General features: G+C 32.3%; 4 protein-coding genes across 10 annotated transcripts; all 4 read left to right on the top strand.

Annotated features, from left to right (window-relative positions):
• Positions 1-1,508: 1,508 nt before the first annotated feature.
• Positions 1,509-5,399, top strand: LOC113868819. Of its 4 annotated transcripts, XM_027504740.1 has the most exons (7): positions 1,769-2,027; positions 2,240-2,273; positions 2,491-2,570; positions 2,686-2,793; positions 2,909-3,730; positions 3,833-4,049; positions 4,201-5,191. In XM_027504740.1, exons 3-7 carry the CDS (start codon positions 2,526-2,528, stop codon positions 4,731-4,733), a joined length of 1,725 nt encoding a protein of 574 aa, XP_027360541.1. In that variant the 5' UTR covers positions 1,769-2,027; positions 2,240-2,273; positions 2,491-2,525; the 3' UTR covers positions 4,734-5,191. The 4 variants fall into 4 exon arrangements, with proteins under 4 accessions (XP_027360539.1, XP_027360538.1, XP_027360541.1 ...); XM_027504738.1 differs by lacking the exon at positions 2,240-2,273 and having other exon boundaries at positions 1,509-2,027; positions 2,503-2,570; positions 4,201-5,399; XM_027504737.1 differs by lacking the exon at positions 2,240-2,273 and having other exon boundaries at positions 1,598-2,027; positions 4,201-5,188.
• Positions 5,400-8,078: 2,679 nt separating this feature from the next.
• Positions 8,079-9,823, top strand: LOC113870351. The gene is made up of 3 exons (XM_027506946.1): positions 8,079-8,195; positions 8,290-8,371; positions 9,558-9,823. The coding sequence occupies exons 1-3, from the start codon at positions 8,079-8,081 to the stop codon at positions 9,722-9,724; spliced, it is 366 nt and encodes a 121-aa protein (XP_027362747.1). The 3' UTR covers positions 9,725-9,823.
• An 845-nt stretch (positions 9,824-10,668) lies between these two features.
• LOC113870352 lies at positions 10,669-11,153 on the top strand. The gene is made up of 3 exons (XM_027506947.1): positions 10,669-10,680; positions 10,796-10,877; positions 10,981-11,153. Exons 1-3 carry the CDS (start codon positions 10,669-10,671, stop codon positions 11,151-11,153), a joined length of 267 nt encoding a protein of 88 aa, XP_027362748.1.
• Positions 11,154-12,740: 1,587 nt separating this feature from the next.
• LOC113868958 (serine/threonine-protein kinase prpf4B-like) lies at positions 12,741-21,280 on the top strand. Of its 4 annotated transcripts, XR_003505447.1 has the most exons (14): positions 12,741-13,205; positions 14,139-15,412; positions 15,532-15,707; positions 17,099-17,271; positions 17,386-17,454; positions 17,953-18,025; positions 18,776-18,932; positions 19,026-19,072; positions 19,148-19,317; positions 19,452-19,566; positions 19,679-19,842; positions 20,075-20,149; positions 20,253-20,678; positions 20,997-21,280. XR_003505447.1 is itself a non-coding variant. In XM_027504991.1 (12 exons), exons 1-12 carry the CDS (start codon positions 12,885-12,887, stop codon positions 21,030-21,032), a joined length of 2,925 nt encoding a protein of 974 aa, XP_027360792.1. In that variant the 5' UTR covers positions 12,741-12,884; the 3' UTR covers positions 21,033-21,280. The 4 variants fall into 4 exon arrangements, 2 of the variants coding, with proteins under 2 accessions (XP_027360792.1, XP_027360791.1); XR_003505446.1 differs by having other exon boundaries at positions 19,026-19,317; XM_027504991.1 differs by lacking the exon at positions 20,253-20,678 and having other exon boundaries at positions 19,026-19,317.
• The last annotated feature ends 6,168 nt before the right edge of the window (positions 21,281-27,448 follow it).

Genomic DNA, 27,448 nt, shown 5'->3' on the forward strand with positions numbered 1-27,448 from the left:
CACATCTAACTTTTAGGATTAAAGTTAATTAAAAATATGTTTGAACCACACTCTTTTTGCTGTAATTAATTTATTTTTTATAATCTTTATTAATTTTATTCAAAATTTTGAAGATAAAAATTGTTATTTTTTTATGATCTTATGTCAACTTTCATATTTTTATGAAAAATTATTTTGATATTTATATAATTTTTTATCACCTTATATTTTATAGTTATAAAGTTAAATTAAAATATATTTTAAAAACTATTATTAAAAATAATTTTATTATACATGTATATAATATGATTTAAAGAAATTATAAAATTTAATTCTTTAATTATCACAATTATATATTTATTTTAAAATAAAACATTTGTAGATTAGATAAACTATTAAATAGTTATTTATAAACTCTTTTAAAAATTCTTAAAATTCGATTAACAAAATAACAACAATTTAGACATGTTAGTGTAACAGTCATGGTTTTTCTTTGTTAATGATTTATTTATTTATTTTCAATCACAATCTGTCAATTGTCATTACAGTAAAATAATTCTTTGTATGTTAAAAATTTTATAATAAAAATGCGACCAAACCAAAACAATAATCCATTTCTAAAGTTATGACAAATTTTGTTTTTACCAACTCATTTTCACTTTGTGTGTGACAGCTGGCAACCAGAATGAGCGAGTGTTCAAATCTTTCCTTTCCACACCGGCAATTCCGGGCACCACCATTGATTTTCCTTTGTCTCCTTCGATTTGCAACATGTGATTATATATCTAAGAAAAAGACAAACACTCAACTCAATCTTTAAAATAATATATTTTATCTATAAAAATAAATTCATTATTAAATACTCCAAATTCAAAATATCAAACAGTCAAATTCTTCAGTGACTTTTAAAAGAATTATTTTAAACAACTTATTAATTTCGAAGAAAATATTTGTTATATCATTTTAGCTTTTGGTAAAACCATGATTAATTTAAATTAATATTTAAAATATTTAATTAAATAAAAAATGGTATATGTCTAATTTTAAATTTTTATTTGATGATATTGCTTCAAATATATTATTAATCAATGTCTTAAAAACTTATTAAAGAATTACTAAATGAAACATTAAAATTTATATGAAATAATTTGATTGAATTTTATGTTAATTTACTTTTACTAAAACTATCAATAGAATTAGATTAATTTATAAAAATTATTAAATTAAATATAAAACTTCAAGTATCGTATATTTATTATTTAAAACTATCAATTGACTATTTATTTTGATAAATATTAATCGGTGTTTTAAACATATTAATTAAAAATTAATAAATAAAAAATATTATTAAAATTAATCCCTTTAAAAGACAAAAACAGGCAGAATAAATTTATTTCAAGTATTATGTTTAGAGATAAGGAAAGTGAAGGACAAAAGAGTAAATAAAAGGTTTTGGGAGGGTGATTTTGGTAACTGAGCATTGCCGCGTAACTTCCTTCGACTTTCCTGCGAGTTATCGTGTCAAACCCAATCTCCACCGTCAGATCCACATCCTTGTTCGCAGATCTCGAAACCCTAGAACCCCCTCTAACTACGTTTTTAATATAAATCGCAATTCAAACCCTCTCTCTCTTCCCCAATCTTCTTCTTCTTCTTCTTCTTCCATTTCCTTCTCAACTCTTCCTTCGTTTCAACTCAGCTCTTTCTTCCCATTCTTATTATTCGAAGTGTGCGCGGAACGCAGAATCTGTTGTCGTTTCTTGGTTGGATGGAGAGAGTGGCGTCTTGGGGTGCAACGACGTCGTGTCAGAACAACGGGTACGCGAGTTGGGAGGAGGTGTACGTGTCGAGCGATAAGGGAAGGAGAGAGGTTCATTATTTGCTGAAGAGAAGAGGTGGTGGTGGTTCGGATCTCGCTGTTGTTGGAAAAGAGAAGAGCTTGAGACACATGACTTATCACTACGCTATTAGGAACGCTTCTTTTGGTCCCTTTTTCAAGCTCAAATCGCGTAGAGAGGTTATTGATTGGTTGGATTCAATAGTTTCAGGTTCGCCCTCACGCGTCTTCACCTTAATTATTCTCCTTTTCTGAAAAAAAAAAACAAGGTCTCCAAAATTGTTTTTAATGGGTTCTTTCGTTTTTGTGAAATTTAAAGTATTTTGTTTTTTATTTTTTGCCGTTTGGATCTTCGTTTTTGGTTTTGGGGCGGCACGGAAGAGGCCGTATTCTGACTCTTTCTCGGATTGGTTTGTGTTCTAGATCTGAAAATTATTGCTATGCGCGAGATTTCCAGGTCTTAGATCTAAAATTACTTTTTCCTCCTTTCTATAAATTTTCTGTTTTTTTTTTATGTTGTTTTTTCCGTGGCCTTGAATCTGTACTCATAGCCCGGGTATCTGTCGTGAATGCCACTGGCTTATTGTTATTGTTATTATTGTGTTTTTTTTTTAAATTTATTTTGTTTTCCTGGATTTTGATATTGTTGTATTTTTAATTTTGACTAATTGAAGCCAATTTGTCAGATTCGTCTGCCGGGGATGCGGCTATGAACGGAAAACATGGTTCTGAACATGAAATTGGAACATTGAAGGTATCTATTATGAATATATAATGAATTCCTTTGTTTTTTTTATTTTAGTACTTTACCCCTTTTAATGTCAAATTTGTGTTGAATCCCTTTTTTTCAATTGTTGTGTGCTTTTCAGAGTTTGCGCTACTCTACGAAAGAATTTTTATGGATAGGATCTCCATGGACCTGTAGGAAAAGGAGAAAGCACTATCAAGCGTTTAAGAGGAATGGATTTCAGATATCTGTGAGTCTTGTTCTTTGTTTACCCATTTCATCTAGTTTTTATGTTAGCCACACATCATTTGTAATCTGACTCTGGTAATTCTATCTCTTTCTTTGCCTTGTTAAAATGTTTTCAGGTGTATGATTTTGTATTTGTTCTGGCGGAAGAGGACAAGCGTCTGGTTGCCTACTTGGAAGACCTTTATGAGGATTCCAGAGGCAACAAGATGGCTGTGGTACGCTGGTTTCACAAAATTGATGAGGTTGGTATTGCTTTGCCTCACAGTTTTAGTGAGAGAGAGGTTTTCTTTTCCCTTTATCTTCAAGATCTGAGTATTGAATGCATAGATGGATTGGCTTCCGTCCTCAGTCCTCAGCATTACGAAAAGTTTCAGAATGAGGCTCGACGTACTCACTTGGAACCATTCGTATGCAACCACCGGTTTGATAATGATGATGTCAAACCCTTTGATATAACACAGATTAAGGGTTATTGGAAACAGGAAATACTCAGGTATATGTACACCCAATTGGACTCAAAGTCTAATGGGAGTTCTGGGCAATCTGATGATGGCCCTGAGCTGGAAGAAAATCCCCAGTCTACCTCTGCAATCAGACCTAAGAAGAGGCTACGCTTTACCAAAGATGATGTCAAAGATGGGGTTGATTTAGCTGATCCTAAATTGGAAAATTTGAATAACAGTAAGATTAATACCAAAATCAGTACTGAGAACCATTATATGAGACTGACTGGGAACACAAAGATGACAGCCATCGAAGGGACAAATGATTTTGGTTCCCAGCATTTATTTGTAGGTTACCTAGTTGAGGTTCTCTCCCAAGACAGTGGGATGAGAGGATGTTGGTTTAGAGCATCTGTCATTAAGAGGCACAAAGACAAAGTGAAGGTGCAATATCAAGACATTCAGGATGCAGCTGATGAAACCAAGAAACTTGAGGTGCGTTAAGGCCAGCTTTTTACGTTTGTAGTCAATTTTGGATGAATTATTATGCATGTATGCAGGGACTGAAGTGATTTTTTTTGTTTTTCTTTGGTTAAGGAATGGGTTTTAGCCTCCAGAATTGCAGTGCCCGACGAACTTGGTCTTCGTGTACATGGGAGGACCAAGATCCGGCCAGCTCGGGAGCCTAATAAATGTGAATTGTCATGGGTGGGTGATGTTGGTTCCATTGTTGATGCCTGGTGGCATGATGGATGGTGGGAAGGCATTGTTGTTCACAAAGACTCCAAAGCTAGTTATCATGTTTATTTCCCAGGTATGGCTTTCTGCTGTCTTTTTATTGTGCATCATAAAAATACTTGTTAGCTTGGTTTGATATAACAGGGCATCGCTATTCTGCTCGTTATATCATGGACTATTTTTTTATGGTGTGATATGATTAATTGGAATGGTAAACCTTTTTGCAGGGGAAAAAGTGGTGTCAACTTTTGGTCCTGGTGACTTAAGAAATTCTCAAGATTGGGCGGGGAATGGATGGGTGAATGTGAGGGAGAGGCCTGATATTGTGACTTCTGTTTTATCAAGCTTGAAAACAAAACAAAATTCATGCAAATCCCATGACAGCATATCAACTGTAGCAACCAGTGGAGATGGAATACAATCTAAGCAAGCAGATACTTGCTTGGATTCTGAAAGGGACAGACCAAGAAAGCCTGAAGTGGTTCTAGATCTTTTGAAGGATGATTTGTTATCCCAGTTAAGGTGGAAGACCACCAGGAAGAGGAGACTTGGAAGTGGTACCTCCTACCAGAAGCTAAGGTGCACTAACAAGCATCGGAAAAAGTCCCCAAAGATTCTGAAGTCAGATGATGCTCCTGACAGTTTTGTGATCCCAGCATCGTTGAAAGTTGATCATGATGACTGCAAATATGCAGGGGATCCTTCCATTTTCAGTTCTTCAGTTGTGCCTTCTTTAACTAACTTGGTTATGTGTAGGTGACTCCATGATTGATTTCTCTAGAATGTCAAGTGTCTGGGTTCTCTGCTTCTCTTGGCCCTTTGCCTATTAGTACATGTTAGCCCTTACAAGTTAAGTTACATCTTAGTGCATCCATTCGATGCCTTTCTTATCCTGCGTTCTTCATACAGGGTCTCTTCACGCCCTTGTTAACATAGAAATTGTATTTTAGTTATTTTCTTCTCACCTTTTTAGTTTGTGTGATTTGTGGCATCGAAGCTTCATTCTATTTGGGTGCTTGTAGGAGGCCCAAGGAGGCAAGGATGATGCCCATGCTAAGTTTTGGCAGAAGAAAATGTAACGTAGTTGAATAACCAATGATGGCTTTGACTTAGAGAGAATAGGTTGTCTTCTTTTCACATAGAATGTTACCTATGTAATTTATGTAACCTTCCTCCTCCATAATAATAGAATTTTTATTGTTCTTTTTGCTTGTTTATCCTGTGTGGATATGTATAATAGTAGAATTTTCATATAGATATGGACGGCACTGTTAACTGACGATTCCTCTTACTCTTCCAATTTTTACATGAATCCTCCACTAGCTTGATAGGCTCTATTGATTTCTCCTCGAAATCAAGTGATAGGAAAGTATCGGTGGCTCCGATTATCATTAAATATCATCAGTATGTTTTATTTAATTGTTTTACAGAAATCCTGCTTCATTTTCTCATTTAGAGCATTTTTATTGGACATATATTTAAGCATTAGTTTTTCAGGATTATAAGTAATAGACAGTTGAGTATACAAGTGGCCAAACTTTATTATTAACAAACGATATTTTACTAAAATACATTTTATGAAATAAATGAGTAACTCAATTTATTGTTGGAGTGTTTATGGGATGGATTGGGTATTTAGACTTAAATTTGACTCAATTGAAGAATTGATATTAAATAAATAAACATTAGGTCAACTTGATTTGGATATATTTTTATTGGACATAATAAATAAAATGAATCAATTAGAGCATATTTATTGGACATATATTTAAGCAATGGTATTTTCAGGATTATAAGTAAAAGACAGCTGAGTATATAACTAACCAAAACCTTATCATTAACAACAAAAAGATATATAACTAAAATACATTTTGTTAAATAAAATGAGTAACTCAATTTATTGTTGGTGGAGTGTTTATGAGATGAATTGGGCATTTAGAATTAAATTTGACGCAATTGAAGATTTGATAATAAATAAAATAACATTAGGTCAGCTTGATTTGCTGGCATAATATATTAATTTTAATATAAAATATATAAATAAACTATAGAATTAAAAATATAAAATTAGTATAAATATAATATAAAGTTATACCAAATATTATCTATTATTAAGTCATCATGTCTTATTATTAATTATAATTGTAAAAAAAGTGTATATTTTGTAAAAGGATTAGATTGGAACAATTTGAAGTGTAAGCTAAATTTATCTTTAAAACACATTAGATTTTATTTTTGCAATATAAACCCATCAAAATTAACTTAGCTGAATTAGTAGGATATGACGAATCATAACCAACCTTAATTATATGGATACAAGTGCTTTAAAACTTTTTATAAGAGTCAACATTGTAAGTTAAATTCTGTTTTATGCATTGGTTTTATAGAATAAATTTGAAAATTTATTTTTTAGATAATTTCTGTTTTTTTATTTTATTTTTTGCTATTCTGTGTATGTTTTTTTAACGTAGTTGTGTCTTGTTTATGTTATATGAACCTTATAATGTGATTAAGTTAAATTTTTAGTTAGTTATTTAATGAATGTAGGTTTTATATTTTTATTATTTTTTAAAATCAATTTTAAATGTTTTTAATTAACACTATATATAGTAAAATATCTGTAAAGTATTATTAAAATAATGTTTATTAATTAAATTACTCTTAAAGTTAAACTCAAAGATAAGTAAATATAACCTGATTCATCTATTTTATGATGAATCAGAAATGTAACATATCCATATGTTGAAAAGGAGACTTGCATTCGTCAATCCAAATCGTCTAAATTAGTCAAAGCCGCCAAGTGCAAATAATTGAATACATCCAATTAGAAAATATGCGTTCGTGCTGATATTAGCCATTTTGAGTTTGATCATGTATACGACCTCAATAACAACAGTGGAATAAAAGGTTAAAAAGGATAAAGGAATGTTAATAATACAATATTTTATATTTTTTATTATTAGTTAAAAATCATAAGTATTATATAAATATTATTTTTAATAAATTTTAATCAATAAATAAAAAACATATTAAAGGGTCCTCTTCATGTTAATGATAAGAAGGAGAAGCCGCCTTTTTTTTTTTTTATTAATTTGTTTGTTGGTCCACAAAGAGGAGCCACTTGTTTGACTTTAGCTACGCACAGTGGCCTACGGTCTTGGATCCAATGTGCTTAATGTCTTTCATTAAATATTTTAGTTACTTCATCAGATAATTTTTACCAGACAATTTTAATTTTTTTTATTTATTCTTTATAAATGAAATTAATGAAAATCATAAATTAAAACTGGTGAAGAAAGAAAGTAATTTTCAAAATTGAAGTGTTCATAATAAAAAAAGTTTAATAATATTAAATGATATATATATAGTATTTTAAAAGGTTAATAAAATCAATTAATTTCAACCATTTTTATTAGTCAGTATAATTTAACGACTGATAAAAAAGACCATAACGAATTCTTAAAATAAATGTTAAATAGCATTTGTGTTTTTGATATAATTAATTTTTCATTAATTACTTTTTATTTTCTTTTTTATAAGGAGTGATTAGTCAGCATTTGCCTTGGATAAATAATAGTGGACCATCAACATAACCTGCAACCTTAACTCTTTCAATTTGTTTAAGCCAGGGCATTGTCAAAGGAGCATCCACTGTTAGGACTAGAACAGGGCCAGCTTGGCTTTCTTAGTCACTTTCATGATGCTGAGCCAAGACCTCCTTAAACACCATTAGTTTAATCGATTCATTGAATTAGCTTATTATCTGGTTTAATAAGCAACCTTGAGAGAATAATTATTGTGAAGAAAGAAACAATTAAGCACTATGTGGGGCTGCATCAGCACGTTAGTGAAAGAACAATCTCTGTCAACTTAGGCATAAAACCTTTTTCACTTTACCATGTTGAGCTATTATGCTCTGTCCATTTTTCTTTCCTACCAACTACTGCACAATTGAGATGGGGTTGCTCTATCAATGCAATTGGAGCTGTTCATAGATCATTTTCTTCACTTTTCTCTCTCTTCAAGATGGGATTGAAGCTGCAAACCTGTTAAATATATATATAAAGGCACTTTATGTAAAGGGTGCACACCTAATCCAACAGGTATGGCTTTAGAATGTGGTGCAAAAAAGGAGCTTCAAGAAGTTGGTATAAAAAACTCAAAGGGTTTTCCTCTTGTTGGGACTAGTCTAGCATCTATGGAGTCTTTGTCCTTGCCACAGGTCCGTGTTTTAGCTCACTCTATTTTCGGTTTTGGCCATGGATTTCTAGAATCTACTTCCTGATGGATTGGTTGTGATGATGCTATGAAAGCAGGTTCAGGAGGTTGTTCTTTCTGCAGACATGCAATGTGAAAAGTGCCAGAAGAGGGTAACTGACATTATTGCAAAAATGAATGGTGAGCCCTTATTTTGTTTAAACTCCCTTCTTTTGACTTTTGGGAAGAGAATAGATTTGTGGATCAGTTTGTTTGAGATGTTTGCCAAATTTTTTGATTTATTTGAAATGAAGGTTTATAAGAAAAGAAATTTTTTTATATTAAGGTTCAATTTTTAATTGAGTATGAGAAGAAAAAATGTTGAGAGGATGTACATACTTTAGTATTTTAAAAGAAATTAGTCTCTAAATGTTTATAAGCAAAGAAAATTTTCTAAGAACACAGGAGCACTTGATTCCCAAGAGGATGCCGGAGAAGAGAGGGAGTGAGAGGAAAGAAAGACAATAATAAGAGGTGGTCCTTGTTGGTTTCCCCCTAGGAATAGCCTGGCATATGTTTTGGCAGTAAGTGTGAGAGAACTTTAATTTATAACACATTTATTGTTATTTACTTTTTATTAAGCCAACCTTTGGAGTCTTCTGTTCTTGGTTCTTCTGGAAGCTCTTGTTTCTCTCAACCACCCATGCTATTGTTAATTACACACTTGACATCTTCTAAGTAGTCTCTGGTGGCTCACCTCTAAGCCATTAAGCCACTTAGTTATGAGGACACAGAAAACAACAAAGCCATCACGAGCTTATCGTATATTCAAACACAATTCAACTTAATATAAAATATTTGCTCACAAAAAATAGCTATTGCTCTGATTTTACATTCATTCATCTTCTGGTTTGATTGCTTCTATTAACAGAACTATAAGAGCCCAATTCTCGTCCTGTCCAACATGTCTCTTTCCATAAAATATTTTAATCCACATTAACATTCAATGATTAAGATAAACCAAGCTAGTGAAATAAAAAATGGTTAATCTAGTTCTTGAATTGCTCAATATAGTTATCAAATTGGTCAATCACAAATGTGAAATTGGTTATTGATAACGTGGGATTGGTCAATTTTTTTTTTAAAATGAAGAGAGGATGGAGAGAGAAATAGTGGTTGGAGAAGATTCATGAATTTCTTAATAGTATTTCTTAATAATTTTTTAGAGTATTTGGTAGTAAGAACATGATTTAAATCAGTTGATAATGCTCTGTATTTGATGAACTTTGCGTCAAAATAGCATTGCCATTTCTCTTGTTAACTCTTGATACGTGACTCATGAAATTGTTAACTCTTGATACGTGACTCATGAAATTTGATTCTTCAGTAGAGACAGAATCTGTGATGGTGAATGTGTTGGAGAAGAAAGTGACACTTACCTTTAGATTACCAACTGTGAGTGAAGTTATCACTCGGCAAATTACTCCCATCAATAGGAATTCTCTCCCTAAAGTTGCCATCATCAAACGGATATTTCGCTCTTCCCGTGGCTAACCACATGTTCATAAGAATATTTTGTAGATTGATTTGACAATGTACAGAAGAAAGTTTATTGTATTCATGATTGAATTTCTTTTGTGATTGCTATATGAATCTGACACAGATCATAGTTATTGTAATCACGATTCAACATGTTTTCTGATAGCTTTATTAATTTGCCTCACCCAGGGAAATATTTTATATGGTTCGAGATTACGTGTTCTCAATTGTACAAATTATGTGACGTACACAAATTTAAAAAAAAAAACCAATATATTTTTTTAATTAAAAATTACTATTTATTCATTCTTTGACTAATATTCTTATAACGTAAATTTATACAAATAATATTTTTAGAGATGTTTTTATTTTTCTATCTATTAGATGAAATTTGGATCACACAAAGCACAACGAGTCATTCAAATGAATCCACTTTGTCCTTGCTCAAGTGACTTTATACTACTTGATTATAAAAGGTTTTTTTTCACTATGTTTTCAACATTTGAACTAAAAGTTTTTCCTTAAAGCTAACATCATTAAAGTTTGAGAATATTATGTATCGAGGAGTTCCATGAGCTGTTTATATAACTTCGAAATTAAATAATAAAGAGATGCTTTGCAGTTTTCAGCATTGCTTTAGGCTGTCCAAACCATGTGCATGAAGAAATGCTTCCCCTTGCCATGTTGTTTTCAAATGAATTAAGCTCTAAGGTGAAGTCAAGGATAAAACGACTTAAAACACAAACAACTACTAAGGCTTAGTTCAACCCAAATAGAATCAGATTCCAAAATGAAGGAAGATAATATTTTATTTGTTTTTGACAATAAAAAAAATTATAAATATCAGTTGATCCATGACCTCCAACATTCATTTTCTCTAAACACAAATTCCTTTTCCATTTGCCTTTTGGCTTATCCAAAATAAAAAACCAATCGTGGGTTCCGTCAATTCCAACCCCATGTCAGAAAAGGCAAGTTTTTGTTCTATTCCCACGAAAATTCTTATTTTTCGAAGGCCAATGGCTCATTTTGGTCAAGTGTTTTTATTGATTCAAATGTTAAGTGGATCCATTTTTACCATTGCAGTATTGTTGCATGATCATGAGAATAAACGTTGATTGCAATGCTTGTTGTAGAAAATTAAGGAGAATCATTCTAAGGATGAAAGGTAAAAAAGACTTAGAAATGAATTAATGTTGTGAATTTTCGTTAATGTTCAAATAAAACTTGGGAAAGTTTAATAACCCATTTTTTTTCATTTCATATTGAAGTCATAGAGAACCATATGATAGAGAAGCAACAACGCAAGGTATATGTATGTGGCAGATTTGTACCAGCTGATGTTGCAATTAAGATAAAGAAGAAGATGAACCGTAGAGTTGAGATCCTCGAAATTCAGGAATTCGAAGGCGATGTTCAAAATGAACAAGAAGAACAAGAATAGAAACCAGATAAAAGAGAGAATAGGGAACCAAGCCTTGGCATAGTGTATATTAATAGGTTATTTCGCAACCGTGGTTCCAAAACTTGTTGGGAATTGTAGTTTATGATGTATTTAAAACAAGATGAAAATGGAAGTAAAGTAGGATCTTGAAAAATAAAATACAGAGAGTTCTTAAATTTATTTAATTTATTTTTTTGTTACAACATGGGTAAGAATATAAGATGACGTCGAATTCTACTTCTTATATTATTAAGTTTAAAAATTTTTATACTCAATTTAAAATTTTTATTTAAATTTTTATTGTTAAATTAAATGAAAAGCTTACATTAAATATAAGAATTTTTAGACGTACACGGTATATTAAAATTTTGTCCCTTATTATTAATATATTAGTAAAACTAAGTAGAGATAAAGACCATAGAATTATTACTTTAGTTTAAATTGTTAGCAATTTTATTCAATATTACAATTATTCAACTAATTCTTGAGAGTTAGCGATTTTATTTGGAAAGAAAATATTTACCAAATGAGATTTTAAATTAATTTAGGGTGAATTAAACTAATACCCATATATAAGATATGAGCTTTCTTCCTAATACTTAATCATTTGTGCCCAGCATAGTTAGCCTAACGCTTCTATTTCTAATTCTAGACATGACTAGATCAGATAGGCTTCTGCCTGTGAAAAACAAAGTAGAGTGAGCAAACTTGTCAAATATCATGATAAAATGCAATTATTTGTGGAAAGCAAAACAAATCACTTCAATTTATTATAAAATGCCAACCATATGATCATTAAAATGAATCACTTTAATTGGATGCTTTGCTTTGGACTTATATTTTTAATTTTCTTTTTTGTATGCGAAAAATTTACTTTTATTTTAAGAAACTATATAATTGTTAAAAATAATAAAAATATAAAATAATATTGAGCATTTTCTTTTGACTCAATACGACTTTCTTTTCCTTAAAGAGTGAAATTATTAAGTTCGGATTAATATAGAAACGATGTTTTAACTTATTATTTGAATGTTTTTACGATAAAGTAAAAAAAATATTCTATCATAATACCCCTTAAAACAGGAAAGAAATAAAAATAGTATATTATAAAATACATTACATCCAATTTTAAATAATTCAAAATGTGAAATATAATATCATTTTATTTTGTTATACTTCATTTCATCTTTTTTCATTAATTTAAACGCAACTAATAACAATCATACGTTTAGAAATTATAAAGTTTGATCATTTTGAATAATAAGATAAAAATAGAAAAAAAAAATATTACTTAGTTAATCAAACAAATTATCAACTTCGTTGAAGAGCCCATAACTCAAGTAAACATCTAAAAATAGATATTTTAGTCGTAAACACATTTTTATTTTAATGACGTTTAACATTCAATTTAAATTTAATCTCATTTCTTTTACTAATTAAAGTTCACCTTGTTTAATCCGAAATTTAAATAAAATATTTTTAAATAATATAATTTAAATTTCTTAAAATTTAAAATTTTCTGAAAATTTTAATTGCCTCAATAAACAAAAAATTATTTATTTGCGACGCACACGCTGGCAACGCGAGGCACGTGCGAGGTGGTTCCTCCTCCTTTCCATAACCTATGTCCTCCGTAGAATTTGACCCAACCCACAACCTCCGTGTTCTTCCGATCAACGAAGCAAAACCCTAACCCTAACCTTTATCATCAACTTCTCCGATCAATCGATCATGACCACCGACGACAGCCACAATTCCCTTCGCAAGCACCGCCGCTCCTCCTCTCCGGAGGACGCTGACAGATCCTCGAAGCGCCACCACCGCCTCAGGAGCACAAAGCGCAATGTAGAAAGCGAATGCGATTGCGAAACTGCTGCGGAGGCTCCTTCTCCGACTCTGTCCCGTAATTCTGGTCCGAGTTGTCACGTGCCCGATGACGACGATGTGGAAGAGGGAGAGATTCTCGAAGAAGATGATGGTGTTACTCAGAAACAGCTTGGCGAAAGCGACGTAGCCGTAGATCGGGATGTTCGATCTGGTAAAGCAAATCTGGTATGTTCGATCAAAATTTTGTGAAATTTGTTTATTTTTCTTTCGCGATGCTAGCTGCCGAGGAACTATAAGTCATTGATTTCGTAATTGTATTGTTTCCGAAAAAAAAAAACTAAAAACAAAAACAAAAATATAATAAGATAGAATTCTTCTTGTATAGTTGAAATCACTTTTCTCGTTGACCAAACTGAGGATTGTGGTTCTATATATTTTACATTGTATAATGATTTTCTTATTCGGGAGAACTTGGTGGAGTATACCTGTCATGGTGGAATCCACAGTATATGCAGAAAAGAGATATGCGCAGGGAATAATGGAGTATACGTTTTCACTCAATACCTCTATTGAAGCAAATCAAATCACATATTACAAAAATTTCCCTAATCACATCTTATGGACCCCATTTATACAATGACTACAGCACCATAGTGGACAACCTAAGCACAGGGCCAACAACTAACTACAAACTCAACACAGCGTTTACTAAAATGAAAAATGATACTACAATACCCTATCTGTATCCCATTGACACATAAGAAAAAACCTGCTTGCATTACATGAATGTGTTTGAATTGCTAAAGAATTCTCTATCAGGAATTTAGTTAGTTTGAGTCAATTAGTTAGAAAGTCTGGTAAGAGTATTTAGCTGTCTAACTCTATATACACATTCATTGTAATAGAATTATTGAAAAGGAGGATTAATCTTTGCTTCTTGTCATTTCCATTTCCTTCACTTTTGTATTTCCTCTCTCCTTCAATACTTTACAGTCTCTGTAGGTGTGTTAGTGAGGAATGCTGGCTTTACAGATTATTCGTAATAGAGGCTACATTTCATTGTATTTATTTTTGCTCATGGACTGATGTGAATTTGTTATTTGCTTTATTGATCAATTATTGTTTCTTTATGCTTAATTACTTCTTTGTGTTGTGCAGGGACTTTTTGTCCAAGAGACTTTGTTGCATGCTGATGATTTAAAAACTAGAAGGGAGTGCATTAGCGATTATAAATTTACTAGTCCTGATGGAGAAGACGGGACATACTGTCATAGTAACATTAACCATGAAATACATGAAGATGAAGGTTTTCCTAAGTATTCAAGTGGTGATCGTCGAGATGGAAAGGATGCTATAGCTAGTACAGATGGTATGGACATTGGGCTTTTGGATCATAAATCTTCTAAAGGAGATAAGAGGCATAATGGAGAACATGGATGTTTTAATGGAAACAAGAAACTAAAAGGTAACTGTGATGATGAAGATGTGGACGTTGATAAAGGGAAAATAGATTACTGTAGAAACTCTTTCTCTGAGAGTGGAGGAGAGAGATATAGAATGGCAAGATGTTCACCTTCTCGTGATAGATATAGAAGTCAATCAAGATCATATGGTCATATTAGTAACAGGTCTCATTCTTGTAGTATAGTAAAAGAATATGCTCATTCCAAGAGAAGGCACTCTGGTGAACAAGGGGACCTTTCATATGTGAGTATACTAAAAACTGACTATGACCTTGATGATGAAAGAGTGATTGCAAACATATGGGAGTGTGGTCATGTCAGTAGAGATTTGGTAGTGGATGAAGGAAGGGAACATAGAGCAAGTTACCACATGCGGGAGGGCTTGGATAAGGATAGGAGTAGGGGCCAAGATGTTGATAGGGACATTAAGATGGAAAGAAAGCAAGAGAGGAGCAGGAATAGGGAGGTCAATTGGGTGTGTAGAAAGGAAAAGGAACATGAAAGGAGCCATGAAAGGCATAGAAGGGATGTAGAAAAAGATAGGAGCAGGGAAAGGGAATGTTATAGGGATAGGAGAAGAGAAAAGGAAAGAGACAGGAGCAGGGAGATGGTGTTTGAGAGGGATAGGAGAAGGGATAAGGAAACATATCGAAGCAGCAACAGAACAAGGGGTGGTGAGGGAGATACAGACTGGGAAAGTGAACAGGATGATAAGAATCAGGAAAGGAATAAAATCAAGGACAGGGAGATGGAGAGGGGAGATGATAGAAATAGGTACAAGGATAGAGGCACTCTGGATGATAAGTATCCCTGTCAAGAGGATGGTTATGATAGTCATGATAGGTATAAAAGGCATTCAAAACAGAAAGAAACTGAATGCCAGCAAGAAAGAAAAATAAATTCTGGGCCTATAAAGGTTTATAACTCTTTGGGAAGTACCTCAGTAGATGATGAAAGCAAACTAGAGAGGTATTTAATTTTCTAAAAAAATTTCTTATCAGTATGGATCTTCTTTATACTTTTCTTTTTCTGTTTTGGCGTATTTTACTATGTATATTTTATATCTAAATTGAGTACATTGTTTGTAGAGTGGAGGATGAACAAGATGACTTGGATGAGAAGATTACATTGCAATTACCTGATCAAGAAGAGGAAGATCTCAATAGGGTTAAAGAGGAGAGTAGAAGGAGAAGGGAAGCAATCTTAGAGAAGTACAAGAAGAAACAGCAACAAGTTGAACAAACTACAGAAAATGAAGGAAAAGGTATTTTTCCCCCTTTTTTGTCTTTTTCTTTTCATTATAATTTTAAGTGTATTAACTAGTATTAGTTAAGATGATCATTGAAAAAGTTTGAAGTCTCTTCTGTATCATGGCTCAGCTAAGTAGTTTGCCTTTGTCTTTGATGTACTTGCCAAAAGTATGATTTTCAAATTATTGCTCCATATGTTACTATGCTGGATCATATTGATTGAGAGTGACTTTATTTTTAAATTGAAATTCTAAACCATGTGCCCTATAACATGTTCTTTTTGCTTGCATATGTGGCTCGCACATATTTTGATCCAATAATTGAGTCCAGAAATATCATCTTATCCTCCTCTTGATTTAAAGAGGACTTGTCATTAGGATACAAAATTATTTCAAGTGCTATGCACAGTTTTATGTGCGGTTATTGAATCGCAATTCTAATTGTGATTTTCTGGGACTAATTGTGAATTGTGAATCATAAATCATATCAAATCTTAAGATTCAGAATCATGATAAAAAATAACTTCAAATGTCATATTTGGGAAAAAAATAAATCATAAGTCATAAAGTCATTACCATTCTTAGGCATTCCCACTGGCATTTAACCCAGTCAACCATATCACACTCCCTTATCTTCTATCCCTTATTCTTGCCACTTAATCATTCAGTTATAACAAATTAACATTAATCCCTACCCCTTGCGTAAGTGCTTCTTCTTCCTAGGGTATTCTTGGTTAATGGGTCTAAAACACTGTAACTGGTGTCAGTTGGGGATTTTTTTTTATTAAGTGCGAAAATTATTATACTGATATTCACTTATTTGTAGTATGTTTCTGTGTATGGCTGTATATTGAAAGTTGAAAAATGTGAGGTGAGTTGTCTATTCAAATATTTAAAATTGAGATGGTTGTAGTGCAATTTATTGTCTGATTGTCTTTTGTTATTTATCTTTTTTTGCGAGTCATGCTCATGATATACAATAACCTGCCTGATAATTCTTCATATAAAATTACAATTTATTTTACTTTTTCGTTTTCCTTTTATCATCTCTTTGTTTTTGGTTTCTTTTGAAAATTCATTTTTCTTGTAACCTTCCTAGTATTTTTTATTCATAGTTTCTCTAGTTATACATAAGTATTGGGCAATGAGCGAAATAAATGAGATAAGGGTCAGACCTGATGTATATACCATTTAAGAAGTATCAATGAATTTTATGTGCAATAGACAAGAACACTGTTGTAATGACACTGATTGACTGAGTATGGACAGACAGATACATATAGAAGATTTCTATGTTGGGTTAAATTACTTATGTGATAATTGTATTTTATTGTTATTCCATTCCCTTCCTCCAACTGTACCACTTTTAATAGCTTTCTAATGCATATGTCTTGAACTATGATTAGACAAACAAGCTGTGGAGATTCCTTCTGCTATTTGTGAAGCTCTTGATGTTACAAGCAATGGTGTTGGTAATGCAGAAACATTTTTCTCTGTCAGGAAATCTCCTCTGGAAAATGAGAGTGTTGCTTTTGATAAGATTTCTGGTGCTAGAGGCCTTGGAGAGGGTAGTCCTAAGGTTTGTACTTAAATTAGTTTATGCTTTAAAGTAAATATTATTACTCATAATTGAGTGGATTTATCTATACTCTTGTATCTATTTGGCTTTGATGTTCAGTTTTTACACTTACAGAGTGAGAGATCAGGTGACAAGTTTTGTGATGATATATTTGGCGATACACCAACTGGAGTTCAGAAATCAGTAAGTGTTCTGTTAAATATATTCTAATTATGAAACATGAATGGCAGGAGCTATGCTGTGTTTACTTAGTTGTATAAATTGTGTTTGTTGCAAGTTGCTCTCGGTACTGATTAAGGATAAACCTTGTACACCTTGGACAGTTGTTTATAAGGGAGTCATGGGTTTTCTGTGTCCTGTATCCTTTCAACTGTTTTTACAGTTATTCATTTCTCTATGTCTATTCAAAGTTTACTTCTGTACACGTGTACACGTTCTCCCTAATTCATTCTTACTTATAATTGTCATAACTTCAATGCTATTTGTCATTTTCTGCTGGGTGCCCATCTATTGTAATCAACTTATTGAGCAACTGTTGTTCACCATTATATGATTGTATTATATTTTCTTCAGCTCTTTTTAGGCTAGATAGTTGTCAATCTACTCACTGTTTATTTTTTTTTCTGGTTGCTTTTTATGTTTGTTTTCTTTTTGTATTAAGATTTTCTTCCTTCTTTACAGGCCAAAGGAGATGGTTTACAAATTGAGAGGGGTGGCCTACATGACAATTGGGATGATGCAGAAGGTTATTACAGTAAGTTATTCCTTTGATTGTGTCTAGCTGTTTTGATCATTCTTTTTTGATTGTTGCCTTGAGGCTTGGACTATTTTTTCTGTTATTACAGGAAGTTTGCCTATTGGGTATGCATCCATTTTTGTAGTTTTGAAATTTCTTGAAAACACAGTGACTGTTTTGTTTAAGGAAATGCTTTTTGTTTATATTTATTGCTTTCACTAATATTCACATAGTTTTCTTCTTTTCATCCTGAAAAAGCAATTTTAGTTGATATTAATATAGTGGAATTTGAAAAAGTCAGCCATAGGTTTAAACTTTTGCTTGAGTGATTTTTATACATCTTTAATAACAATTTCTTTATTGAAGTATGTTATATAGGAAGGGAGCGCTTGAAAGAGCCTATGGAAATAGCTTATAGCTCTTAAAAGCTCTTTTCAGCTTATTTCAGTAATTTTTTCAATTTAGCTTATCCAAACAGGTACTTTTCAGCTTATTCCAATTAGTTTTATGGTCAAATTTTTAAGATAAGTCATCATATAAAAGAAGCTTATTGAATAAACACTTAATTAAGCTGTGTTCCTTAACACACCCAAAACCATTCATGTGCTTTCTTCACTCAATAGCTTAAATCTTTTGGATTGTTGGTTCATGGCAAAGTATTTCCAAATTTACAGTGTATCTGTTAGGGTGTATTTGTTAATATGACAGGGAAAATCTCTTGGGATCTCTATTTTCTGTTTATTGTTATATTGTCATGTACTTTTGCAGGTTACCGTTTTGGTGAAATACTTGATGGCCAATATGAAGTCACCGCTGCTCATGGGAGGGGTGTCTTTTCAACAGTGGTCCGAGCAAGGAATCTTAAAAATGGCAATGGTGAGCCTAAAGAAGTTGCTGTAAAAATTATTCGTAATAATGATACAATGTGAGTGGTGTTGGTTTGTGTGGTCTCACCTTAAAATTTCTGCTTTTAGCTTGTGTCCCTTATACTCACTGTTATATCTTTAACATGTTGTAGGTACAAGGCTGGTATGGATGAGTTAGTCATATTAAAGAAATTAGTAGGTGCTGATCCTGATGATAAGCGTCATTGTGTTCGTTTCCTTTCAAGTTTTAAACACAGGAATCACCTTTGTTTAGTCTTTGAATCTCTCCATATGAATCTACGTGAGGTTTTAAAGAAGTTTGGTCGCAACATTGGGCTTAGGCTAACTGCAGTGAGAGTGTATGCAAAACAACTTTTTATTGCACTAAAGCATCTCCGGAACTGTGGTGTTCTCCATTGTGATATAAAGCCTGATAATATGTTGGTATGGCTAAAATACTGTTATATATATATTATTTATTTTGAAATATTAATTTTCTTCCTTGGTTTGCTTGTATCAAGAATAGATATCCATTGTTTCCTTACATTTTTCATTTTTCAACCTCCCATTTGGATCAGGTGAATGATGCCAAAAATGTGTTGAAACTTTGTGACTTGGGTAATGCCATGTTTGCTGGTAAAAATGAAGTTACACCCTATCTTGTGAGTCGATTTTATCGTGCCCCTGAAATAAGTAAGTTTCTTTGTGGCACAGTAATTGCATATTGCTGAGTTCCAACCATTTTTTCCTCATTTTGAATATCATATGGGTTTTGCCTGTTGGGCTTTTGAACTTTTCTATGCAGTACTTGGCTTGCCCTATGATCATCCATTGGATATATGGTCTGTGGCCTGTTGTTTGTATGAACTCTATACAGGGAAAGTTCTTTTTCCAGGTTCTACAAACAATGATATGCTTCGACTTCACATGGAATTGAAGGGTCCTTTTCCAAAAAAGATGCTTCGTAAGGCAAGCATTTATTTTTTATTTAATTGTTTCTCGTTAGTGTTGTTTTGTCACTGTCTGAGCTTAGGGAATCGTTTTAATGTTTGATACATTAGGTTTGCTTTTATCTCTTCATTTGTTTTCCCTCTGTTTCTGCATCAATTACTAAAGTTATCGGCTTCTACAGTCTCTATATTGAATTGAATGTATGGTGTTGTTGATGATATTGTATTTGTTCTTATAATTGTGTTTGCAGGGAGCATTTATTGTACAGCATTTTGATCAGGACCTGAATTTTCTTGCTACAGAGGAGGATCCTGTGACAAAAAAGGTGAGCTTGGATTTGATATTGAATTTCCAATTTTATTTTGCTGTCCTTGTTAGATTGAACGAGTGAAATTTTAATAGTTAATTGCTGGTAATCTTTTACTTAGGCCATAAAGCGGATGATTGTAAACATAAAGCCAAAAGATATTGGAGCAATCATCGCTGGCTCTCTGGGAGAGGATCCAAAGATGTTAGCCAATTTTAAGGATCTTCTGGAAAAAGTTTTCATTTTGGATCCAGACAAGAGGTTGACAGTCTCACAGGCATTAAATCACCCCTTCATCACTGGCAAGTGAACAATGTTGCTGATTTTGACTCCCAAAATGATATACACTGATATCTGTACATAATGTTTTAATTCATATTGAGATTCTAATTATTTGGCATTATTTATCTTCTGTGACGGCCCAAGAGATCAGCACAGTTGTTGGCCTGTTGAAGTGAAAAAGGGTGATGTCTGGTGAGAGTGAACACTTGACTGGCAGTTCTTTCAGTGGAAAGTACTCTTTCTATTGTAAGATAACACGCCAAAGGTGGTTTCTTACTTCTTGTGTGGCCATTGTGAAATTTAATCTTTGTTAGTTTTACTTAGTACAGCTGTTTGTACTTTGAACATTGCTTTTGCAATCAAGTCCATGGAAATTTTATTATGAGAAATTTAATTTGATATTAATTTGTAACATTGGGGTTCTATGATTGATCTTTTGCAGAATATAGAGTGGTTTCTTCTTTCATCTCTTTTTTTCTTTTATATAATGGTTCCTCAAATTTTGTTTAACTATTGTCTATAACGCCATTTCTTTGCCAAACATGCTTGAGTTTTAGAGATTCTAATTTAGTTTTTCATTCAGGAGACCACCCACTGGTCTGAGGCTTTCCTCCCGTGAATAGATGCTTAAAAGGCACCCAGGAGAAGGTACCTTGGCTTGTTTGTTGGGAGATTAATTTAACTGCAATAGAGTGAAATGTGATTTCCTTTCCAAATTTTATTTCCAATAGGATCATTAGGTTTGATTTGGGGGAATAATTTAAGTTTGAATGGTCTTTTTTAAGTCCTGAGGAAATTCAATGATTGGAATTGCTCCTTAAGCACATGCAAGCATGCAATTTTGTGCTTTAAGCTAGGTAGCTCGGTTAGGGGAATGCAGGTGGTTTTGACTTCTCATGCCTTTACTGTGTTTTTTACTTTGGGCCTGGGGGTGGTTTCTGCTTTGCGGGTGTTGCTTGCTGTTCACGTCTTGAACCAGGCTGTATATAAATATTTTGTTTGTTAAAATCATGTTTTAGCTTCTCTTCCATCAAACACTTTGAGTTCTTTTTACATTTATGTTCTTAATATTTCCTTTATTGGGTATCCTAATGAAATTGCATTGCATTATATTCGTGGATGGTCATTCTAGAGGCATTACCAATGGAGTTGTTTGGGTGTATTCATGGAGCTAATTCTAATCTCAGTGAGTAATTTAATTCTGAAACTTTTTTGTTAAGCTTATGGTATGGTTTAAAAGTTAGATGCCTAATTTTATTTAACTGAAGCATCCAGATTTTTTTTACTCTTTGCTTTTTAGGTACCATACTTTGGACTTGCAATTTCTGTAAGTATGTTCAAGACCAATTCCTTTCTCATCCTTGTCGCATTGATGGTCTATGTCATCCAGTTTCTGATGATGATCACTCCTTGGTCTCATTTATTATTGATACTTTTCTTTTTTAATGTCTTACAAAGTTACCCAAAATATGATGATTTGCTAGTTCCTAATTATTTCATTTTAGTTTCCAGCAGTATTTTTTATGGTGAGAACAAAAGTTTGACTACAGTCATTCAAGGCAATGTTTCTCTATCTTCTGCTGCTGCAGAACTGAAGTCATTCAAGGCAGCTATAATACACATGGTGGCTTTGCTGGTATCGACTAACTGGCTGCTGTATGCAAGATTGTATCTGGCAACTTTGATGGTAGTGGGGGGATATTAAGCTTCTGTATAATCCCGAATCCCGTTCTCCATGGCTGCTGTATTATGATTTTGATCCTGCTGCTCTGGCAGCATTGACTAGTTGACCAGAGTTTTTGAAACCTGTAGTTGGTCCATCTCTTGTTCCAAAACGATAATGGCCATGGGTGAGTAGTCCGTACCACCAAACCTTGCAGTATCCCATGTGCACTTTGTTCCAATTGTTGTAGTGAAAAAATTCCCACCCAACGGTTTTAGTGGCAGCAGCAATAGACTGACCCACTTTCTCAAGATCCAAATTTTTTTGGGCATCAAAAGGTCCTTCCACCCATCCTTGATCACTGTGCATGGATCTTTCTCCATCTCAACCGTTTTATTGACACCTAGACACAACCTTGATTGTGGAGACTTTTTGTCTCATGGTAATAATATCCTTCTGCAGTTCTTCTGGTGCCATCTTGGTCAAATTTGGGTTCTGAAATTACTGGTTAATTTCTGCAACTTCACCTTGGACATCTACCTTGATCTCCCCCATCATCCTCTCAACCTCAACGACTTTCTCTGAATCTTGGTCATCAACAACCATCTCTCCATTTCTTGTGCATTTGACAACAATGTCTACCTCCATGAAAGATTTTGCATTCAGTGATTTCAACAGTAGCAATGGGTTGACTGGCTCTTCAAGAAAATGAGCCCCCTTCTGTCTTAAAGGATTCCAATGATCTCCTTGTCTTGATCTTGTCCAACCCTTCATTGTACTGTTCTGTTTTTGGTTCTTCATCTGACACAGAGAGATTGTGTTCTCCTTTTGTTTCCACCAGTGTGCAGCCACCAAAGGCAGCTAATCTTTCTTTTCCAAGAATGAACCTGTATATTATAATTTATCACATTTTGACCCATTGTCTGCTCTCCTTGACATGTTTGATTGAATGAGGATCAACCTCCTCTTGAATGGGTTGCTCATTTGTGATGTCCTTCAATATGATGCCCTGTTTCTGCATCCACTATTTCAGGAATTGCTTGAGCTCGTGTTTCCTCAACCTTCTTGATCGCTGAGGACTTCACCTCCTCAATTTCCTCATCTCTCCCCATTTTCTCCTCAAGAATGATTTCTTGACTCTAGTAGTTTGTGCAGTCCATACTTCAACTGTGAAGCAATGGCCTTGAAATAATGATCTTACAACTCCTAAGCATTGTCTGTCTCATTCACAAACAGCTTCTTCAATGTCCCTTTTGGTTTGGTTTCTTCTTGTTTCTTGACCAACTGTGTCAACATTTTCTTATTCAAGAATGCCATCGAATCTCCATTTTTTCTTCTTGGTGAGAGATCCAGCAGTTTCCTCTCCCAGAATTAGAAATGGAAAGAAAAGAAGTACTATGTTGAATTGAATGAAAAAACAGAAAATAGGAGATCTCTCCTCCGCCTTCACAAAGGATTTCTTCTTTCACAAAGAGCAAAAGCTCTATTTTCACACATGATAACAAATCTGAATGCCTTTCCCTTACATCTCCATCCTATTTATTTAGCTCACAGACTCCTAACTAACTAATCCCTTCCACTAACTTACCACAATAACTACCTTAACTAACTTTCCCTTTCCTCTTTCCAAACTGCTGGTAGCATGTGAATTTCTTCAATTTATTTCAAGGATTGAATAGTCTAGAAACTACAATCTAATTATACTTTTCATTTTTTTTTAAGAGACATTACACTTAGAAATCTATAAACTACCTTATTTATTTGATGCATATACGTATCAGTACCCCAACTTTGTCTTTCTTTTTATATTTAGAGAATACAGAGAGAAATTAGCCTTAAATATTTAAATTAATACCTGTTAACAATTTATTCATTTTTTTGGAATTTTAAATTTTCGAACAACTATCTACCAAAGACAAATTAAATTAAGCATAAACCTATATAAGATTGTGAAATGCTTAATTTGTCTTGGATTGTAGTTTAGGGATTGGGGACTTCCATTTTATCATTTCCTTGTTTCAGCAAAGCCTTTGAATCTTATCAACCTGATACTATGGGAAAGACTAACTTCATCCTTGAGTTGCTGAAAACTTTAGTTGTGACCGTGACATCCTCAAAAAAGTGTATTAAGCCCTCTGAATAATGCTATGTTATTTACACCCGATACGGGAATGTGTGTGTATCTAATGTATCATAACATCAAAGGTTTAAAGTAAGAAACATGGAAAATAAATGCAATAAAGGTTTGACATTAAATAAAGAGGTTCCATCAGCGAGTTACCTACGATGGAATCACAGACAACATCTGCAAGGAAAGTAAGGGAAGACAGCCAACACAGTCTGTAAAGCATCTGATTGCAGTCTATTCAACCAATATATTTGACATGTAGGAGGCAGTGTGTCTGAATGATGTGAGGCGAAAATTACAGGGAATCATATCTCTTCTCATATATTTCTCATGATACGTAGTTCTGGTTACAGGAGTTTTTGGTGTTCCTATATAGATCTACTCGAGTGTTTCTGTATCCTGTTTGCAGTTGGTTTGCTGATATATAACTAGAATGTTTTTACTGTGTGGATTTATACAAGTTTTGTTGGAATTGGGAGGTATGATAAATACTTATAAGTGGTTAGCAGCTTAGCGTGCTGAGTGGATTAGCGATATAAATTGAAAAATGAAAAATACTTTTGAAAAATTGTATAGATAGCGTGAAAGAAATTCATATAAATTGTGATTCTTAAATAGCTTATTATTTAAATATTTTGTTCTGTCATCTGCTTTGAACAATTTTTTTGTTTGCCAAGCATAAATAGTTACTTCAGTAGTCACATGCCACATTACCGTTTGGAACTCATGGGTGCCAAATATGTTAGGGTACGACTATGGAAGCAGACACTTAGAAATAGTGGCAGTGTTATGTTAAACTTGTGCAGGACATATTTATTTCAGACACTTCAAATACTATTAGCTGTGTTTTAATTTTTTTTTATACTTATATTTTTTAAACCTGTATACCAATGTTGATGGAAATATAACAATAATTCGATAAATTGTAGTATTTTATTATGTCTACAATTACCTGTGCTGTTGTTTTTAAACATTAGTTCTCTGTTTTGAATTAAGATTAGTGTTTTATGTTAATAATATATACATTGCTTTATAGTTGTGTAAACGATTTTTACTTGGGCAAGATTATTTTTTGTAAAAGATATTTGTGATTTAAATTAAAAAATATATAAAAAAGATATTAATGATAAAATATTAAAATTGAAAATGAAAATTGATTTTTTTTTAAATAAGATTAAAAAAACTTACAAATTATAATTGTTTGTTAATTATAAAAAAGAGAGAATCTAAAAATGTAAGCCAATAAAGGATAAATTCAATTAGAATAAATGAGAATGTGTTTAATATAGGGATTAGAGTGGATTCAAATTTGGTTGATATATGTAAATGAAATATTTAAGATAAGTAAGGAAATTATATTATAACGAGTATAGATTTAGGTGTAGGTATTTATTAACACAAATTTGTGGGAATAAGAGTGAGTATGTATTTTACTACCTAACTCATCACAGCTGCATGTTATTTAATTTACTAATATACATGTCAATAAATATGTAATTAGTTGTGCTATTTTAAATAATATTATGCAAAATATTTAAAGGAGCGTGTGCAATTCAATGGATATTTGGATGTCAATGAATATTTGGACGTGTTTAATTTTAACATAAATCATTAAGTATAAGGTTATTTAACGAGACATATATTCAAATATTATATCAATCAAAATCAAATCTTATATGTATACGGTATTAATTTGTTCACACTTAATGTATAAAAGCCTAAAGAGGTATGAGGAAAATAATTAGGAGTGTAGTTTGCCTGAAAAGGCATTTGTAAGAATACTTAAGTTTATGAAGAGATTTGTATAATAATATTTGGGTAACTAAATACATAGTTTGTATATTCAAAAGTTAAATAGCATTAAACGTCCATAACTCTAGATTTAGTTCTATTATTGTTGGGTGAACAAATATAAATTGTTGTGTGCTTTCATCTCTTTTCACTCCAAACAAACTTTTAATTCAAGTTAAAGTTGTTCATTACTGTTTTTTTTTTTTGTTAAACTAAGGTTTTTTTTTTTCTTATCACTTATTTATAAAAAGTTGTTTAAACGGATTCAAAGTTGTTCATTGCTAGATTGTATTTTTACAAAGTTACTAATAGCGGAGTGAAGAGTTTCACACTTCACCCTCACCTCACATTCAAAGAAGGTGGTGCTGCAAGGATACGAAAATCACAGGGAAATGGGTCCATTTTATTCATTGAATGTTGTGACATTTAGGATAATAAATATATTGAATTTTGTGATATTTTATTATTTTTAATAAAATATATAAATAATTTCTTATTATATGTACTTGATATACATTAAAAAAACGATAATTAAATATGTTATTTTACTTGTATTGCATAAATTTTTATGTTTGCATAGGCAAGATTTGAAACACATGTTGTCGTGCAATTGAAGCTCCGTGTTTTCTTAAACTGCTCAATTATGCACTGGCATTTTCCATCTGGCTGGGCTTTGGACATTCATTTCTTGCACAATAATAATATAATAGCTACATATTAGGTAGCGTTTCAATAAAGAACCTTTGGGTTTGATAGGCTATGCTTAATTTTTCTTTATCAGCAAAAACTACTTGTTGCTGGTCAGTTGTGTGTCAAAGTCAAGGTCAGGTTTCTTAGAAAAAGGATTTAGATAATTATTGGTAATTATAAATTCTATTTAATTTACAAAGTTATAATATTAAAAATGCATGCCTATTTATTATCAAATTCTACGTACGTACTAAAATTTAAAAAATAATTATTTTAGATCATACATGTTTAATTTTTTTTAAAAAAGAAAGTTAATGATAAACTATGTCTACATGTAGGCAAAGAAAAATAAAACGAAAAAGTGTATCTGGACTCATTTTACTAGATGATGGAGTAGGATCAGGATCTTCAAGAACTCAATGACAAACTACACGCTTGGGGATAGATTTTTCAATAAATTAAATTTTCTTTCACACATGAGACATGCAGAATAGTTTTCAATCTCATCTTTCATTTATTTCGAATTATATTATTATAATTATCTTTGCTATATTTTCTTCCAACAATTTTTAATATCTTTCTACTATTTTATAAAGCATATATTCAATAAAAAATATTTTTATTTATCATCTTAAAAATAAAAAATAATATTTTCCACTTAATAATTAAAAAACATATAAACTTAAAAAGTAAAAAAGTTTATAATTATTATTTTATAATTTTTGACAGAGTTATATGTACCTGGAAACTGGAACTACTGCGA

Source organism: Abrus precatorius, unplaced genomic scaffold (genome assembly GCF_003935025.1).
Source record: "Abrus precatorius isolate BTA unplaced genomic scaffold, Abrus_2018 Scaffold6, whole genome shotgun sequence".
NCBI classification, from domain to species: domain Eukaryota; kingdom Viridiplantae; phylum Streptophyta; class Magnoliopsida; order Fabales; family Fabaceae; genus Abrus; species Abrus precatorius.